The following is a 19,289-nucleotide window of genomic DNA, read 5'->3' on the forward strand; positions in this document are numbered from 1 at the left end:
TCTGTGCTTTTTGTTTTGCTGTAAAGACACAGTGATAGGTTCACATTGTCGTTTGGACACAACATGCGCGATGCGTGTCTTCACACTAAGCCCTAGTCACACTCTCTGCATTGTTTTTTTATCCCATTTTTTTCCTACTGTGGTACAGAACATCTCACATAAAATTGACCATTTTAACCACTTTTTTTGTTTGTTTGTTTTTTGTTTTTTTGGACAGAGTCTCGCTCTGTCTCAGCCTCCCGAGTAGCTGGGATTACAGGCATGCACCACCACGCCCGGCTAATTTTTGTATTTTTAGTAGAGATGGAGTTTGGCCATGTTGGCCAGGCTGGTCTCGAACTCCTGACCTCAGGTGATCCACCTGCCTCGGCCTCCCAAAGTGCTGGGATTACAGGTGTGAGCCACGGTGCCTGACCCCATTTTAGCCACTTTTAAGAGTAGAATTTTCTGGCTGTTTTCTTCATGTACTGATAGACACTTGGGTTGCTTCCATGTTTTAGCTGTTGTGGAAAATGCTGCTTTGAACGTGGGTGGGCAAGTGGTTTTCAAGACGCTGCTTTCAGTTTTTTGGGTTCAGAGTAACAAACGGAATTGCTGAGTCATGTGTTAATTCTCATTTTTCTAATTGTATATTTTGGGGGCACAGCACCTCTACAGCAGCGGCAGCACTCGACCTTTCCCCAGTGGTACACAGGGTTCCGACTTCTCCTCATCCTCACCTACGTGTGTTATTTTGTTTTTTGGTAGTAGTAGCCATTCTAATGGGTGTGATATGGGATCTCATTGTGGTTTTGATTTGCATTTCCCTAATGATTAGTGATGCTAAGCATCTTTTCATGGCTTACTGACCATTCATACATCTTTGGAGAAAAGCCTATACAAGCCTTCTGCCCATTTTTGCATTGAGTTGTTTGCTTTGTTGTTGTTAAGTTTTATCTGAGCTGTTTTTTTATGGTAGGGAGAGTGGGTTTGTTGGAGTCTCCTTGTCTCTCCCAGAAGGAAGCCAGAATTTCAGAGATGGCCAGGAGGAGGTGAGGCCAAAGGCTCCCCTGGGGAGAACTCACGTTTTTCCGGAGCCCCATTGTGTGCCAGCCACTGCACATAGCAACTGTCTCTCTCTCACTCTTCTGGGCCATGCTGTGACTTTGTTGATGAGGAGGTTGAGGCACAGAGGGGTGGAGGGATGTGCTGCAGGGCCCACAGCTACAATGGGCAGAGCTGGAAATTGCACCAAGTCTGTCCGATGTGGGGGGTCTCCTCCGCTCCGCTGCATCCCTGGAGAATCTCTGAGACTTCTGGTTAGAGCCTGGGTCTAAGCCAACTCCCATTATTTTCAAGTGAGGGGAAGGGCCGACAACTGCCAGTGGTGGCCCACCAGTGTCTGGCACCAGCCGAGGAGTGCGCGCACCCATTGGTGGTGTGGCGGTTCACTGATCCCCCAGCCTTCTGCTCGATCTACGGGGAAAACTGGGGAAGGCAGGAAGGCCAAGGAGGCTCAACTCCTGCTTCCTACCGTGGCTTATTTCCTGGGTCCTTTGCTGTATGACTGTCTGGATGGAAGGTTCTGAGTCCTCTCAAAAAAGGAAAAAAGTATGGGTTTTGACATCCTGCGTGGCGAGTCCTCTCCAAAAAGGAAAAAAGTATGGGTTTTGACATCCTGCGTGGCTTGTCCTCTGAGGCCTAAATCTCCAGAAGATTCCTGGCCTCTCTTGAGAGGTCTTTCTCTGATGTGTTTGCGTGTCTGTCAGGAAGCAGCAGTGACGCCTAGATGTGGTACATTCGACCTCACCCATGCCTCTCCCCACCTCCCCTGGGTTCGTTTTGTCTTCCAGATTGCTGGACTCGCTGAAGAGAGACTGCGCATGAAAGCCCCAGCCACCCATCAAATCAGAGAGAAGGAATCCACCTTCTTACGCTATGGCAGGTAATGATTCACTATTGTGGAGTAAGACTTTTTTTTGTTTTTTTTTTTTGAGATGGGATTTTGTTGTATTGCCCAGGCTGGTCTCAAACTCCTGAGCTCAAGTGACCCTCCCACACTGATCTTCCAGGTAGGAGTTAGACTCTTAATCAGAAATTGGATACATTGTCGTAAAAAATCCAAGCCACGTGGAAGTGTATAAACTATCTGGAATTATCTCGTTTTCTATTTTTTCACTTGTTTCATTGTTCCTTTCGACTTCCTCCAGAATTTAAGTTCCTCAAAAGTGGGGCCCTGCCTACCCTGTCTTTGCTGTGCCTCCAGGCCCTGAAATTATCCCTGGGCCATAGCAGGGGCTCAGGTGAATGAACCCCAGGAGGCATCTTGGGTAAAAATTCAGTACGATTCTATCTTTGCTTTTGCAACTGCTTATCATGCACATATACATGAAAATGCAATCTTGCAACTTTTTTATTTCACCTAACGATATAACATGGAGAGCCTTTCATGTTAGAACACACAGATTCACCTTATTCTATACATTATAGTGTAGATTCGGATTTTCAACCTTGGCACTACTGACATTTTGGGCCAGATAATCCTATGTTTTGGGGGGTTATCCTGTGCACTATGTTTAGCACCATCCCTGGCCTCTGCCCACCAGATGCCAGTAGCACCCCTCCCCCACTAGCTGTGACAAACCAAAATGTCTCCAGGCATTGAGAAATGTCCCCTAGCAGGCACAACACTGCCCCAGTTGAGAACCATTGGTGTAGGTATTTCATTTGCATCTATTCTCCTGTTAAGCCCCTAAGTATAGTTCCTTTATTGAAATAAGAGTCTGAGAAAGTAAAATTAAAATGTTAACCAAGAATCTAACTTATGGAATTCAACCTTTGTAGTCAGCTCAATGCCCTGAAACCCGTTGCTTCCAACTGATATGTGTATTTTCTCCTTAAAGTGTCATTATGAAAAATTTAAATAAAGAGTTTAACATCTTAGAGGTGACCAGGGTAAATTTAATTAAGCAAATCACCAGGCTGACTCCCCGAGGAAGTCAGTATATAAGCCTGGAGACTCTTTCCAATGAGGAAAATACTGCTCCAGAAGTCCCTGGTGTGAACGATACTGCCAGTGCCAGGAGGGCCTGACTCTTCCTAGAGTCCTCTTTGTTATCAGCATCACCACTGAAAGATGGGCTCCATGTGGCCCTGCCTTCCCATGAGACCAGCGGGTCTGATTCCTCATGTTTTGTTTAAGTGTCAGATTTTGATGGACTGGGGGAGATGGAAGCAGAACTGTGCCACACTGAAAGGTGCCTATAGCTGATATCTGCAAATGTAGGGTTAGCATGGAAGATTAATTCCAGCAGTTCTTTATTTTGGTGTTAGGGAGCTGGTCTAAACCTTCTTATAGAGGATAACCAAATCAGGTTGGTCTTTTAAAAGATTTAGTGGTGGTATTTTTGAGGAGATATAATTTGACCCATTGCATTGTGATGTTGAGCTATGAATAACTGGATTTTTAAAATGCCCATTACTTTAAAACTGCCACCTATTAGAAAGTTTGGTATTTCTGGGGCCAGGTGCTGTGGCTCATACCAGTAATCCCAGCACTCTGGGAGGCCAAGGTGGGCAGATCACCTGAGATCGGGAGTTCGAGACCAGCTTGACCAACATGGAGAAACCCTGCCTTAACTAAAAATACAAAAAATTATCCGGGCGTGGTGGCGCATGCCTGTAATCCCAGCTACTCAGGAGGCTGAGGTAGGAGAATTGCTTGAACCTGGGAGGCAGAGGTTGCAGTGAGCTGAGATCGTTGCTCCAGCCTGGGCAACAAGAGCGAAACTCTGTTTCAAAAAAAAAAAAAAGAAAAGAAAAGAAAGTTTGGTGTTTCTGGCCAAGTGCGGTGGCTCATGCCTATAATCCCAGCACTTTGGGAGGCCAAGGCGGGTGGATCACTTGAGGCCAGGAGTTCAAGACCAGCCTGGCCAACATGGCAAAATCTCATCTGTACTAAAAATACAAAAAATTAGCTGGGCGTAGTGGCACACATCTATCTGGGGAAATTCAGCCAGATATTGGGCGAAATTCACCCCCAATATTTCACGTAGGTTCTTTTCTATATTTCCTAAGTGTCAGCCGGTCTGAGAAATAAAGGGACAGAGTACAAAAGAGAGAAAGTTTAAAGCTGGGTGTCCAGGGGAGACATCACATGTCGGCAGGTTCCGTGATGCCCGCCGAGCCCGTAAAACCGGCAAGTTTTTATTAGTGATTTTCAAAAGGGAAGGAGTGCATGAATAGGGTGTGGGTCACAGAGATTGTGTGCTTCACAAGGTAATAAGATATCACAAGGCAAACGGAGGCAGGGCGAGACCACAGGACCATAGGACCGGGGTGAAATGAAAATTGCTGATGAAGTTTTGGGCACGCATTGTCATTGAGAACATCTTATCAGGAGCCAGGGTTTGAGAGCAGACAACCGGTCTGACCAAAATTTATTAGGCAGGAATTTCCTTGTCCTAATAAGCCTGGGAGTGCTACGGGAGACTGGGGCTTATTTCATCCCTACAGCTTTGACCATAAAAGACAGCCGCCCCCCGAAGCGGCCATTTCAGAGGCCTGCCCTCAGGGACGCATTCTCTTTCTCAGGGATGTTCCTTGCTGTGAAAAAGAATTCAGCGATATTTCTCCCATTTGCTTTTGAAAGAAGAGAAACATGGCTCTGTTCCGCCTGGCTCACCGGCAGTGAGAGTTTAAGGTTATCTCTCTTGTTCCCTGAACATTGCTGTTATCCTGTTCTTTTTTCAAGGTGCCCAGATTTCATATTGTTCAAACACACAAGCTCTACAAACAATTTGTGCAGTTAACACAATCATCACAGGGTCCTGAGGCAACATACATCCTCCTCAGCTTACGAAGATGATGGGATTAAGTGATTAAAGTAAAGACAAGCATAGGAAATCACATGGCTATTGATTGGGGAAGTGATAAGTGTCCATGAAATCTTCACAATTTACGTTCAGAGATTGCAGTAAAGACAGGCGTAAGAAATTACAAAAGTATTAATTTGGGGAACTAATAAATGTCCACGAAATCTTCACAATTTATATTCTTCTGCCATGGCCTCAGCCGGTTGCTCCGTTCGGGGTCCCTGACTTCCCACCAAACACACCTGTAGTCCCAGCTAGTCAGGAGACTGAGGTATGAGAATCACTTGAACCTGGGAGGCAGAGGTTGCAGTGAGCTGAGATCATGCCACTGCATTCCAGCCTGGGTGACAGAGCGAGACTGTCTAAAAAAAAAGAGAGAGAGAGAGAGAGAGAAAAAAGAAAATTTGATATTTCTTAGCTTCAATTACTATGATGCACCTGAACATTCAATTTTCATCTTAGTCTTCATTGAATTTAACAGAGGTTGTTCTTCAAGAGGAACTGTTTCTTATCCTGATTTAGGTAAGAAAGTACTCATTGTCTATGCACACCAGGAACCCAGGTCTTTCAACGGATCCTTGAAGAATGTGGCTGTAGATGAACTGAGCAGGCAGGGCTGCACCGTCACAGTGTCTGATTTGTATGCCATGAACTTTGAGCCGAGGGCCACAAAGAAAGATATCACTGGTGAGTCATGGGATAAATGCTCTATTTGTAAAAACCATCTTTATGTTTTTTACTTTAAAAAATGTTGACTTCCAGCTGCAAAATGGCATTATAGAAGCAAGCTAGCTTCACTTTCCAAAAACAAATAGATAGCACTGGGATTATCACCAGCAATATCCCAGAAGTCAAATATGAAGTTGAAATAGTTCCCAAGACCACACATAAGTGAAATAACTCCAAGCAGACGGTAAGAGATTGGACTATCATATCCATGACACCCCTCCTCACAAACTACCCAGCACCAACTGTGTGGGAAATTTCCTCCCAAGTCAGAGGTTCTACACTGGAAAAGAGATCAAGGTGGACAATCAGCTTCTCAATTTTCTGGGGTTCCCAGAAACAGGCAGGAAGGAGACCTGTTCCTGCCTCAACCCACAGGAAGCATCAGGAGTGCCTAAAGGGAGAAATATCCCTGACAACAGCCAGAGACAAAGGAGGGAGATGGGAGTATTGTCCCCAGCCCTGGAAACTCTGATCTGTAACTTAGCCAAAGGAGATGCCAAACCAGAGTGGCTGTTCAGTAGCACCACACTGTAGGAGGTACATTCAGCAGGTTTCCTGGGCATGAGCTGCTAGCCAGCGTTCCCACACTACCATGCTATCCTCTTTGGAACCTCTCATATTCAGGACTGGCACATTCTGAACAGTAGGTTACTAGAGCTGAGGCAAACCTGGGCATAAACCACCATCTAGTGCCAAAAAGGAGGTGGTGACTTAGTAGAGGGAAAAAAAGAAATTTAATAAGAAAGTTGCAAAGACTTTCTAAGCAAATATGTGTAATAAAAATGAAAACAAGTCAGACATAGAAGACTGAAATAAATAGATGTCATCCATAAGAAACAATAGTAAACAGGGAACCATGACCCCTCCACACAGACAAAGCAGGGAACCAGTGACTGAACCGAACGAGACAGCACTGTTTGGACTCTCTGACCAAGAATTCAGAATAGCACTTTTAAGGAAATGCAGTAATCCTCAAGATGACACAGAAAAGCAATTCAGAAATTTATCAGTTAAATTTTACAAAGAGATTGAAATAATTTTTAAAAAATCAAACAGAAATCTTGGAACTAGAAATACATTTGCTGAAAAATTCATTAGAGGCTCTCAACAGCAGAATGGATGAAGCAGAAGAAAAAATCAGTGAACTCAAAGACAGGCGATTTGAAAATACACAGAGGAGAAAAAAGAAAAAGGTATGGAGATTTCTTACAAAATATAGAAAATTACCTCAAAAGACCAAATCTAAGAATGATTGGTGCTTAAGAGGAAGCTGAGCAAGAGCAAGGCATAGCAAGCTTATTCAAAGAAATAATAACAGAAAATTTTCCAAAACTTGAGAAAGAGATAAATATCCTGGTAGAGGAAGGTCATAGAATAAACAGATTTGACTCAAATAGGACTACCCCAAGGCATATAATTATTAAACTCTCAAAGGTCAAGAACAAAAAGAGGATCCTAAAAGCAAATAACGTGTAACAGAGCTCCAGTTCATCTGGCAACAGACTTCTCAACAGAAAACATATAGGCCAGGAGGGAGTGGGACATTTTCAAAGTGCTGAAAGAACAAAACTGTCAATCAAGAATACTGTACCCAGCAAATCTAGCCTTCACCTCTGAAAGAGAGAGAGTCTTTCCCAAACAGAAAAGCTGAGAGAATGCACCACCACCAGACCCACCTTACAAGAAATGCTAAATGGAATTCAATAAGAAAGAAAAACACTAATGTGCAAAAAGAAAACATTTGAAGATTTAAAACCCACTGGTAAAAGTAAGTACACAGAACACTCTAATACTGTAATTGTGTACAATCCACTCATTACTAGTATTAAGTCTAACAGACAAATCCATCAAAAACAATAATCACTATGGTGACCTGTTAAGAGCTAAAGATAAGCAATATAAAATATGTAAATCAAGACACAGATACTCAAAAATGTGGAGGTGAGCATGAAATTAAAGTGTAAAGTTTATTTTTTTAGACCTGTTTGGCATTGAACAAGACATCCAGCCTCTCTTGGGTGTCAGTTTGCTCTCTGGTAAATTGGGAAATACACCAGTCTCACCAGTTGTTATGAAGAAAGGTGATGTGTGTAGAACACAGCACCTGCTAGGTAGGAAGTGCTCAATCAGCGGCCCTCCCAGACTGCTTCTCTTTCCCTAGCTCGGACCCAGGGTGCAGCTTCTGGTCAGGTTGCAGCAAATGTCTTTGACTTGCTCTGAGAAGTCCAGTATACACAGTGCTACTGGGATGGTTGGAATGGGCTGTGGATGCCCACCTAGGAGTGACAATGTTTGGCCTCTTCCCCCACAGGTGCTCTTTCTAATCCTGAGGTTTTCCATTATGGAGTGGAAACCCACGAAGCCTACAAGCAAAGGTCTCTGGCTAGCGACATCACTGATGAGCAGAAAAAGGTTCAGGAGGCTGACCTAGTGATATTTCAGGTTTGTTTTTCTCTAATTAATATATTGAATCAGATTCATCTTATGTACAAACTCTTTCTGAATATTGAGTTTTGTGCTGCTTCTGGAAGTGGCATCAATGTTTTTAGCACAGTTGCACACTTACTGAGCAAATATTGTAACCTGGTTACAACACCTAGTTACAACACTACACCTAGTTACAACACTTCACCTAGTTACAACACTACTTTAAACACTGTACGTAGATGTAACACTACTTTAAACACTTTACCTAATTGGGTAAAGATATCCACGTAGCCAATATCACTCACTCCAAATCCCAACTGCCGTGTAAATAGGAATGAAGGATCTTTCCATTAGCCCAGTGGTCCAAGAATCATCCGAAACCTGCCAGTCTTGTTGCTTCCCTTCTCTTCCCGTTCCTGCCCTGGGACATTCTGGGGCTGCTTGAGAACCACATTTCTCTGCACAAATGTTTATCAGGGTAAATCAGGCCAAAGGCATCTCCTTAAATATCCTGCCTTAAATATCCTGATCATTAAGAGGAAAATCTCTGGTTTCTACCCTCTCAGTTGTTGCTTCACCCCCAGCCCAGCCACCTTCCTGTATTTGTTCACAAGGAGGTGATGCCACTGCAGAGTGAACTGGCCTGCAAAATGGCCTCCAAGAGTGCTGACTCATCAGGCCACTTCCCGCTACTGCAAGGAAGATGTGCAGGCATGGCTGTGACTGTGTAAACCTGGCAGCAGAGTACGCACATGAGCTTTGAGGGAATTGTTGGGTGACAGAAATTCCTGTCCAACTAGAAGGAAAGGGGAATCTATTATAAGGGCTCTGGTCACTTGGGCCTCCTGGATCCCAAGGACAGAGCTGTAGCTGCTCTCGTCCTCAGATTCCCATCTGCTCCTTTCTGCCTCTTGGCTCTGTTCTCTCTCACTGCTTGCCAGGGTCTGGATCCCCTAGATCCAGAATTTCCAAGCAAGGGATGATTGATCTGGAATTTCCAAGCAAGGGATCTGATTGGTTCAGATCATTTCTGTTTTCCAACCCTGCTTGAGGATGCGGAGTGGGTAGGACGAGAGCACTGTTCGCATGAGCCTACCATGTGAGGGCAAGGCAGGGGATGAGGGGCATGTGACCACTTTCCAGACAAAACCACCTTTCCAGAATGATGAGGTTCCCAAGCCTTCATAAAAGCAACCTGCATGTGCGGGAAGAGGGCTGCCTCATCCTTGCCCAGGCTTGCCTCTGCACACCCCTTCCTGACACCAGCACTTTCTTTACTCAGTGACCTTGAGCTGCTAATCTGACCGAAGTGCAGGATGTCCTTTGTCCTAATTACAGGTGGGTGGACTCATAGTCCTCAGGCCTAGGTGACCACGTGGTTTACCATCTCTGCCTTAATACCATGCCAGTATGACGTGCCTGTATCCTGGGGTGCGTGGTCCCAGCAGAACCACGCTGAGCTCTCTGCTTCTGCTGTCCCCCTCGGGTCGGCCGGCCACGTGGAGCCCGCTTTCCTCCTCGCACCCGCTCTACTCCCATAAGCCGGTGGCTGGGTAGGCTAAGACCTGGACTTTCTATAATGGCCTTTCTTTTGTTTCACTTCATTTCACTCCATTTCCCTGCTTTCCCTTTTTTTCTGATAGTTTGTCCAGAGGGTCTGCATTATAAGTTATTTTTTTATTCAACATTAATAAAAATTTCATTCATCACTACTGCACTACTAATATCAGAGCCCACCACTCACTGAGCATTGATTCTGTTTTGGGCACTGTGGTGTGTCTTCGAATCCTCACCAGGATGCTGTGAGCTGTGAACTATTCGTAGCCCTATTTGATGAATCAGGAAAAAGGAGGCACAGGGAGGTCAAGTAACTTGCCAAAGTCACACAGCAGCAGGTTGTGGAGCTTGGGTTTCAATGCCAAGTCCTGAGTTTGTTTTATATTGAACGCACACGAGACATTGGCTTCCACCTTTGGTAACAGATGATTGCCTATGTTTATTTCCCTTCCCAGACGGTAACACTGGATGTAATGTTAGGGCATCTATGGGATAGGGAGATCTTAGTGCTGGTCTAAGGAATACAAACATGACTTTAGTTGGTGTCTAAATCCATAGATGCTCAGCACCTAACTCAGTCTGACTTCCAGATGCTAACAACACACCCCAGGTAGGCGAAGGGGCATGCTTTTCCATACTCTTCCTTTTGACTGGCTTCGTCACAGACTGCTGCTCCAAAGCCAGTGTCATGCACAGCTCCTCGTCCCCTCCCTGCCTGCCCAGGGCCAGCATCAGGGGCTGTCATCACTGGGGGATGCAGAGCTACCTGTAACAGCAACAAGGACCATTGTCAACTCCGTTCCTGTCTGACACCCACACTGCACCTTTCAGAGCTGACCATAAGGGTTACCCTCACCTGCCCAGCTGCCAGGGAAGACGAGGGCTGTGGGCTTCATTCCGAATCACCAGATAAACTAAACTAGGAAACCTGAGGTGAGCCGCAGCCTCAGTTTCTCTTTGGTGTTGCTGCCCACAGTTCCCGCTGTACTGGTTCAGCGTGCCGGCCATCCTGAAGGGCTGGATGGATAGGGTGCTGTGCCAGGGCTTTGCCTTTGACATCCCAGGATTCTACGATTCCGGTTTGCTCCAGGTATGTGCTCTTGGATAAGGATCACTATGGATAGTTGGAGCGAGGGGACAGAGGATGCGTCTTCTATCAAGTTATATTTCTAGTTTGCTTCCTTTTCTTAGCAAATATTGATTGAGCACCCACTATGTACAAAGCACCATGTGCTGCACACGGGTAGACACAGCATCGTTTCTGAAATCATGGAGCTTTTTGTCTAGTGGGGCTGCAAACACATCCACAGCATACTACACGCATGGCAAACAAGGGAGTGGGCCAGGTGTCAGGTGACAGGGGACCTGGGCAACCTTATGTGGGCAACCCGGCGGCCAGTCCTGGCTCCAGAGAGAGTATCTCCCTGGTGCAGAGCCCAGCCCTGGCCTGGCACAAGTTCACCCCCTTGAGCATCATGTGCCTACTGTGAGACAAGATCATGCGACACCCACGTGGCAGGATGAGGAGGGCACGGAATCTGGTAGATGTGCAACACGTGGTAGCTATGAATTCTTACTAAAACAATGATTTTTAAAGCCGGGTGCAGTGGCTCACGCCTGTAATCCCAGCAATTTGGGAGGCCGAGGAGGGTGGATCACTTGAGGCCAGGAGTTCAAGACCAGCCTGGCCAACATGGTGAAACCCCGTCTCTACTAAAAATACAAAAATTAGCCGGGCATGGTGGTAGGCGCCTGTAGTCCCAGCTACTTGGGAGGCCGAGGCAGGAGACTGGCTTGAACCTGGGAGGTGGAGGTTGCAGTGAGCCAAAATTGCACCATTGCATTCCAGCCTGGGTGACAAAGCGAGACTCTGTCTCAAAAAAAAAAAGAAAAAAAAAAAGGAATGATTTTTAAATTCTAAAACTTCAGAAAATAAATGCACATAAGGGAAACATACTGAGTAACCAAGATGTGTCTTGGACCATGAATGGTGCTACCACTTACTGAGCGGCCTTGTGTGCTGGGAACCTTGTCCTATGGTCAGTGCCTCAGCCGTATCCATCACACATGGTGTCATGGAAACCAGGTTTCCACCAGCAACCTGGGCATGTTAGAGCTTCTGTGTCTGCTTGGTCCATTCACTTGAATTGTCTCCTCCTCCTCTTGGGATGTCATTGTCACCTATGGATGGGAGTGTTGCATTTGTCCATCCCTGGAGGGTGTCCACACGCATGTTCCCTGCTGGCTGTGCTGAGCCCGTGTGCTGGAGGCTTGGCAACATTTCCGTCCTCTTCTGGAGTCCACACAAATGCATCTGCTTTCTCCCTTGCAGGGTAAACTAGCGCTCCTTTCCATAACCACGGGAGGCACGGCCGAGATGTACACGAAAACAGGAGTCAATGGAGATTTTCGATACTTCCTGTGGCCACTGCAGGTAGACCAGCTGCGAGTGGCTCCCTTGCTTGTTGGCACACGCACACACAGACACAGACACACACATGCACACATGCATACACACACACACACGCACACACATACATGCCCTCAGCTCCCCGAAGAGTGAGATGAGATGGGATGGAAGCGTGATGCCCCACACCATTTTGACTCCCCTGGATACAAGAAAATTATAACATTTTGCCCCTTTTAAATGCTTTACTTGACAGATTTGAAAAGCTTAACCAATAGAGAAAACATGCCCTAATTATGGCTTTTGATATGGTTTGGGCGGAAGCTAAGCCAAACGTGCTTAGCCTGGTCAGCAGAGTGGCCCCAAGGTGGCCCTGCGTGTGTTGTGATACGTGCGGGTGGAGGCCATCCATATGGCTTTGGCAGTGCTTGGTGAGGGCAGCACTGCCCTTGGACCCTGGCAAGTGGCACCCCAGGCCCTGCATTCTGATGGCTGCATGCTGGTCTCTGCTGGCCATGCCAACCCCCACACGGGCAAGGGGCCTATGGAGCCAGCCCACACCCACCTCCCAGTATGCAGGCCCCTCCCAGGCCTGCTTCCCCAGGGGACCTTTTGGTGCCTGCGTGAGTGTCCCTGGGCCTGAAATGTGGCCGAGTAGTGGCCACCTGCCAAAGGGAAGGTGGTGGGTAGAGCAGCTCCAACATGCTGGGGTGTCCCACGAAGGAACCCCTGGTGAGGGGTGGCAGAGGGAGGGAGTGGGGAGCAGACTCCAGGTCAGGAGCTCCAGGGAACCCAGAAACCCTAGGGGTCAACTGTTCCTCCAGGTTGTTTAAGGGAGGTTTGTCGAGACGGGGAGAGCTCGTTCTTGAGGGGTAGGGAGTTTGCTGGGAAAATGCACGCGTCACCCCTTTTCTGTGAACTCTCTCTAGGTGCACGTGCCTTGCCCATGTCCTATTGGGTTGTTGGTATTTTTTAATTTTCTATTTGTCAGCACTCTTCATATATCAGAGAAATTAATCCTATTACATTCTTTCAAAACACAACAATTTTTCCTCCTATAGGCAGTGCACATTGACTAAGTTCATTCCTTGCTTTTGTTGTTGTTTGCTATTATAAATAGGATTTTGTCTTCAATTATATCTTCTAAAAGTTCTTTTGATTGGTGAAAGCTATTGATTGCTGAATATTGGTTTTTGACCCCGACCATTTGCTGTTTTCTCCTCCTAATCGTAATTTTTTCTTAGTTGGTTTCCAGTAATAAAGTCATGTTGTCTGAGGCCGGGTGCGGTGGCTCACGCCTGTAATCCCAGCACTCTGGGAGGCCGAGGCAGTGGATCACCTGAGGTCAGGAGTTTGAGACCAGCCTGGCCAACATGGCGAAACCCCATCTCTACTAAAACACAAAAATTAGCCGAGTGTGGTGGCGGGCACCTGTAGTCCCAGCTACTTGGGAGGCTGAGGCAGCAGAATCGCTTGAACCTGAGACGGAGGTTGCAGTGAGCCAGGATTGCACCACTGCACTCCAGCCTGGGCAACAGAATGAGAATCCACCTCAAAAACAAGCAAACAAACAAACAAATAAATAAAATCATGTTGCCTGTGGAAAAAAATGTGGATAGTGGTGTGTGGGCCTCACTCCCCACCTGACAGGGCAGGCCTGGGTGAGGGTGTGGGTTTTAAAGGAAGTAATGCAGAGGATTGAGTGTGATATTTTTAGAAAAAAAGTGGTCCTCTTTGAAAGGAAAAAGTATGTGATTCCAGTTACTGATAGTCTACTGAAGGAAATGATAATTTACAAACCTGACCTTGCTTCTTCACAGGCCAACTGGTCTCTTATGTCATTAGCCAAGTTCAAATTCTTCTTGCTTTTAAAAAAATCTTTTTTTTTCAGTTTGCAGAAGTACATATTATGGCAAAAAAAAAAAGAGACAATATGAAATATAAAAAGAGAAAGTCCCTTTAATCCCCCCCACCTCAGAAAGAATCACTTTAAATGGTTTGATTTATTTTCTTAGGGCCTATATGTTTTCTCACATACATAATTTTTATTATAGGTTTATTACATTTACTGCTGTTTTACATAAATGGTATATCATAAATACTGCTTAAAATTTGTTTATTATTTTCATTTAACAGATATCTTGAACAAACTTCCATGGTATACATTATAGCTAGAATAACCTCATTCTGGAATAATCTATAGTGTGAATGTACCATAATTTGCCCAATCAAGCAGAACTATAATGTTTGGTGTCTGAATCAGTTGCAAAGATTGTAGGTTAACTGCAGTTATAAAAATAGAGCTTGGAAATTGCAACTGCCCCAAGTTCTTCACGGCTCTTATGCAAGGCTGTGTCCTAAAGCCATAGGGAAGTTTAGCTTTCAGTTGCCTGTAACATTAAGGTTGTTTCATGATTTTTTGAAGATTTGTTTCACACCATTTCCCCCCTTAAGTCATTTAACCGAATGGTATGTAACAGGTGTGGTTTCTAATGAGTTCTTTTCTTCCGCTGTTGCTTTAGCATGGCACGTTACACTTCTGTGGATTTAAAGTCCTTGCCCCTCAGATCAGCTTTGCTCCTGAAATTGCATCCGAAGAAGAAAGAAAGGGGATGGTGGCTGCGTGGTCCCAGAGGCTGCAGACCATCTGGAAGGAAGAGCCCATCCCCTGCACGGCCCACTGGTACTTCAGGCAATAACTGTGTGGCATGTGGGTATCACATAAGCAGCACACTAGGAGACCCAGGTGTGGGCAAAGAGAAGATGGTGCTGTCATGAAATAAAATTATAACATAGCTACCTGGGGATACTTTTTTCTTTCTGTTTTTTGTTTGTTTTTAATTTTAGCTTTAAGGAGCACATGGGCAGTACTGTTTCAGGGGAATATTGTGTGGCGCTGGGGTTTGGGCTTCTATGGATCCCATCACCCAGATAGTGAGCATAGTTCCCAATAGATAGTTTTTCAACACTTCCTTTCCTCCCTTCCTTCCCACTTTTGGATTCCCAGCGTATATTGATCCCGTCTTTTCACACCTGTGTACCCAATGTTTAGTTCCCACTTATAAGTTAGAACATGGGGAATCTGGTTTTGTTTCTGTGTTGATTCACTTAGGATAATGACCTCCAGCTGCATCCACGTTACTGCAAAGGACAGGATTTCATGTTTTTTATGGCTGCATAGTATTCCATGGCATCCGTGTACCACACTTTCTTTATCCAGTCCACTGTTGATGGGCACCTGGGTTGATGCCATTTCTTTGCTGCTGTAAATAGTGCTGTGATGGACATACAGGTGCAGGCATCTTTTCATAGAATGATTTTTGTTTTCCTTTTGGTAGATACCCAGTAATGGGATTGCTGGGTTGAAGGCTAATTCTATTTTTAGCAAACTAGAAATATTTAATGAAGTACATGAATGAGCGTCTTCAGAATTGTATACAGCCAGATCAAATATTTTAATAATGAGCTTGTTATGTTGAATTCTATTCTGACCATCATTCACTGAGATTTTCTTTTCTTTCTTTCTTTTCTTTCTTTTTTAAAGAGACAGAGTTTCACTATGTTGCCCAGGCTGGTCTCAAACCCCTTGCCTGAAGTAATCTTCCCACCTTGGGCCTCCCAAAGTGCTGGGATTACAGGTGTGAGCCACCACACCTGGCCCAGATTTTCTTTAATATTTGTCTAATATCTTTCCATCTCCCTATATTCAAGCTTCATGTAATTTTATTTTCTGGTAATTCTCTGAGCATAGAGCTGGATTTGCTAGTTTTTTTATTTTATGACAACATGAGAGTTTCTATTTTTTCATAGAAAAGTTGAATCTGTTCATAGCTATTGTTTTATTGCTATGTTTGGGCCTGTTTCTTAATTTTCTTCTTTGTCTTGTTTTTTAAATTTACATTAGGACTATGAAGTTTTAATTGAACAGCCAATTAACATATATAGTTATGTGTTGCATGACGTTTCAATCAGTGATGGACTGCATGTACGATGGTGGTCCCCTAAGATTATAATGCCATGTTTTATTTATTAAAATTTATTTAAGATTTATTTTATTATTTTTATAGATGAGGTCTCACTCTGTTGCCCCAGCTGGGTGCAGTGGCATGATCATAGCTCACTGGGCTCAAGTGACCCTCCTGCCTCAGCATCCCTGGTAACTAGGACTACATGCACATGCTACCACGCCTGGCTAATTATTTTAATTCTTGGTAGAGACAGAATCTGATTATGTTGCCCAAGCTGGTCTTGAACTCCTGGTCTCAAGCAGTCCACCCACCTTAGCTTCCCCAAGTGCTGAGATTACAGGCATGAGCTGCCTGCACCTGGACTAATACTGTAATTTTACTGTACCTTTTCCATGTTTAGATACACAGATACCTATCACTGTGTTACAGTTGCCTACAGTATTCAGTACAGTAACATCTCTACAGGTTTATAGCCAAGGGCAATAGGCTCTACCATAAAGCCTGGGTGTGTAGTAGGCTGTACCATCTAGGTTTGTGTAAGTGCATTCTATGATGTTTGCGTGACAACGAAATCAACTAATTGTGAAATCACTTAATGATACATTTCTCAGAATGTATCTCTTTTGTTAAGTGAAACATTACAAAATTTATTTTTTTGGGCACGGTGGCTCACTCCTGTAATCCCAGCACTTTGGGAGGCCAAGGCGGGCGGATCACGAGGTCATCTCCTACAGGCAGTGCACATTGACTAAGTTCATTCCTTGCTTTTGTTGTTGTTTGCTATTATAAATAGGATTTTGTCTTCAGTTATATCTTCTAAAAGTTCTTTTGATTGGTGAAAGCTATTGATTGTTGAATATTGGTTTTTGAACCCGACCATTTGCTGTTTTCTCCTCCTAATCATAATTTTTTCTTAGTTGGTTTCCAGTAATAAAGTCATGTTGTCTGAGGCCGGGTGCGGTGGCTCACGCCTGTAATCCCAGCACTCTGGGAGGCTGAGGTGGCGGATTGAGACCACCCTGGCTAACACAGTGAAACCCTGTCTCTACTAAAAATACAAATATTTAGCCGGGTCTGGTGGCGGGCGCCTGTAGTCCCAGCTACCCGGGAGGCTGAGGCAGGAGAATGGCGTGAACCCGGGAAGCGGAGCTTGCAGTGAGCTGAGATTGCGCCACTGCACTCCAGCCTGGGTGACAGAGCGAGACTCTGTCAAAAAAAAAAAAAGAAAAATTAATGGCTGGGCACTGTGGGTCATGCCTGTAATCCCAGCAATTTGGGAGGCTGAGATGGGATAATTGCTTGAGGCCAGGAGTTCAAGACCAGCTTGGGCAACATAGTGAGACCCATCTCTACAAAAAATTTAAAAATATACATTAGCTAGGCATGGTGGCACGCACCTGTAATTCCACCTATTCAGGAGGCTGAAGTAAGAGGGTCACGTGAGTCCAGGAGTTCAAGGCTGCAGTGAGCCATGACTGTGTCACTGCACTCCAGCCTGGATGACAGAGCAAGACTCTTTTTAAAAATAGCCAGGCATGATGGCTCTCACCTGTAATCCCAGCATTTTTGGAGGCTAAGATGGGCAGATTGCTTGAGTTCAGGAGTTTGAGGCCAGCCTGGGCAACATGGCGAAACCCCAACCCTATAAAAAAAAAAAAATTAGCCAGGTGTGGTGGCGCACACCTGCAGTCCCAGGTACTTGGGAGGCTGAGGTGAGAGAGTCGCTCGAGCTGGGAGGCAGAGGTTGCAGTGAGCTGAGATCACACCACTGCACTCCAGCCTTGGGTGACGGACTGAGACCTGTCTCAAAAAACAAATAAATAAATAAAAATAATTTAAAAATCATTAATTGCCAGTTACAATGAAAATTTAAAACTTTAAAAAAATTTAGTCTGATGGCATTGTACCACTGTGCATGTGTTCACGTAACCCTACTAATAATCACCCTGACACACAGGCACATGCAGATGGAGGAACTTCCCTAAAAGCAAGTTTAAGGGATTAAATATCATCTTTATCATCAAATCCTCCTCTTTTCCCTTCTCTTCCTCCTCCTTGTCATCACTACTGAGGACAGCACTGCTGCCTGTGCCCAGGGGCCTTTCTTCCTCAACTCCCCCAGCACCACCCAAAGTCCCCCTCTGTGGAATCGGAGCACTTCAGTGGCCTCAGGGACACTGAAGGAAGCCGCCCGCCCGCCTGTCCTCTCAGCCTTGGAGTCTGCTCAACCATTATCATTCAAACCACCGTCCATCAAAGGTTTGAATACAATGAGCAGCTGCTCCTGCATTCCTCCAGGACACAGGTTCACCAGCTGGGTGTCTGTCAAAGAGAATGAGCCTCCGAGTTGGTCCAAACTTGACTGTCCTTGAAGGTCTTCTCTGGCCATCCTCAAAATCCACAGGATGAAATGTGTTTGATGAGGACAACTCACTCGTGTCGCGGCATTTGGATGGGCTGCGGCGTGGCCGCTTCTGCCGTAGAGACGCAGCCTTCCTGTGGTTCGCCCAGTTCCTTCCTGAAGCCTCATATTTCCCATTCCGTTGATACTCGGCCACCTCAACCGGCAACGTGCAGTTTCCAATGTCATCTTCATCCAAATGCATGAACGCAAGATCCACAGCTTCCCTCTTCCAATGATTGCAAAGCCTGTCTCCTTTAAGATGTCCTTGGTTATCTCTGTAAAACTTGACCTTAAGTTCTTGTCTGGGGATCGCTCATAATAATGCCAAATGGACAGGCATGTGAATGCCTCCACGGTAACGACCAGAGGCAAACTGGCACATACACATTTGTATTTCTCCTTCTTCAGCATGAAGCCTTCCTTTTTCTCCCCTCTTTGTGGGATCAGTGGGTTTGGGGTTTTTCTTGGTGGCAGTTTCTCAGTGTTGCAGTCGTGTGTCTGCAGCAGAGCAGCGCCGTCACCGAGCAGCCATCGTTGGCCTGATATGCAGCGGTGAAGTCTTCACTGGTTTCTCTTCTCCTGTGCTTGCGGAAACCGGGCTGGCTCTTGATTGGGATTGTAGGCTTCAGAGGCTGGGGAAGGACAGACAGCCTCAGGAGACATGCCAGGAAAGGGCGGCTCCCTCGTGCTCCTCAATGACTCAGTGTTTTGGCCACATAGCTCCCCTCCTCCACCCTCGCTCAGCAGGCTGCATCCGGGGCGGGGCTGGCAGGCAAAGAGGCTGTGTCATAGCCCTTCAGAGCCTCAAGCTGGGGTCCCTAGGGTTTCTGGACCTCAGATCACTGTGAGGCAGGAGGTCCTCCACCCTCCCTCCGGCAACTCTGAAGCATGGGAAGGTGCGTTCTCTAACTGCCGAGGGGCCTGTTCCTGTGTGGGTTGAGAGG

The 19,289-nt window shown here is 45.7% G+C and overlaps 1 protein-coding gene and 1 pseudogene across 22 annotated transcripts in view; one reads left to right on the top strand and one right to left on the bottom strand.

Annotated features, from left to right (window-relative positions):
- The window catches only part of NQO2 (N-ribosyldihydronicotinamide:quinone dehydrogenase 2), a 30,833-nt gene extending 16,061 nt beyond the window's left edge, over positions 1-14,772 (top strand). For 14 of the 22 annotated variants that reach the window (XM_054556965.1, XM_063724714.1, XM_063724715.1 and 11 more), the window contains 6 exons: positions 1,833-1,924; positions 5,376-5,540; positions 7,894-8,024; positions 10,543-10,656; positions 11,899-12,000; positions 14,496-14,772. In XM_054556965.1, the coding sequence (XP_054412940.1) occupies positions 1,918-1,924; positions 5,376-5,540; positions 7,894-8,024; positions 10,543-10,656; positions 11,899-12,000; positions 14,496-14,672 (696 nt within the window). In that variant the 5' untranslated portion in view covers positions 1,833-1,917 and the 3' untranslated portion in view covers positions 14,673-14,772. 22 annotated transcript variants of the gene reach the window in all.
- Positions 14,773-14,881: 109 nt separating this feature from the next.
- On the bottom strand, positions 14,882-18,877 carry LOC100449969 (uncharacterized; annotated as a pseudogene).
- Positions 18,878-19,289: the final 412 nt, after the last annotated feature.

Source organism: Pongo abelii, chromosome 5 (assembly GCF_028885655.2).
Source record: "Pongo abelii isolate AG06213 chromosome 5, NHGRI_mPonAbe1-v2.0_pri, whole genome shotgun sequence".
In the NCBI taxonomy this organism is placed as follows: domain Eukaryota; kingdom Metazoa; phylum Chordata; class Mammalia; order Primates; family Hominidae; genus Pongo; species Pongo abelii.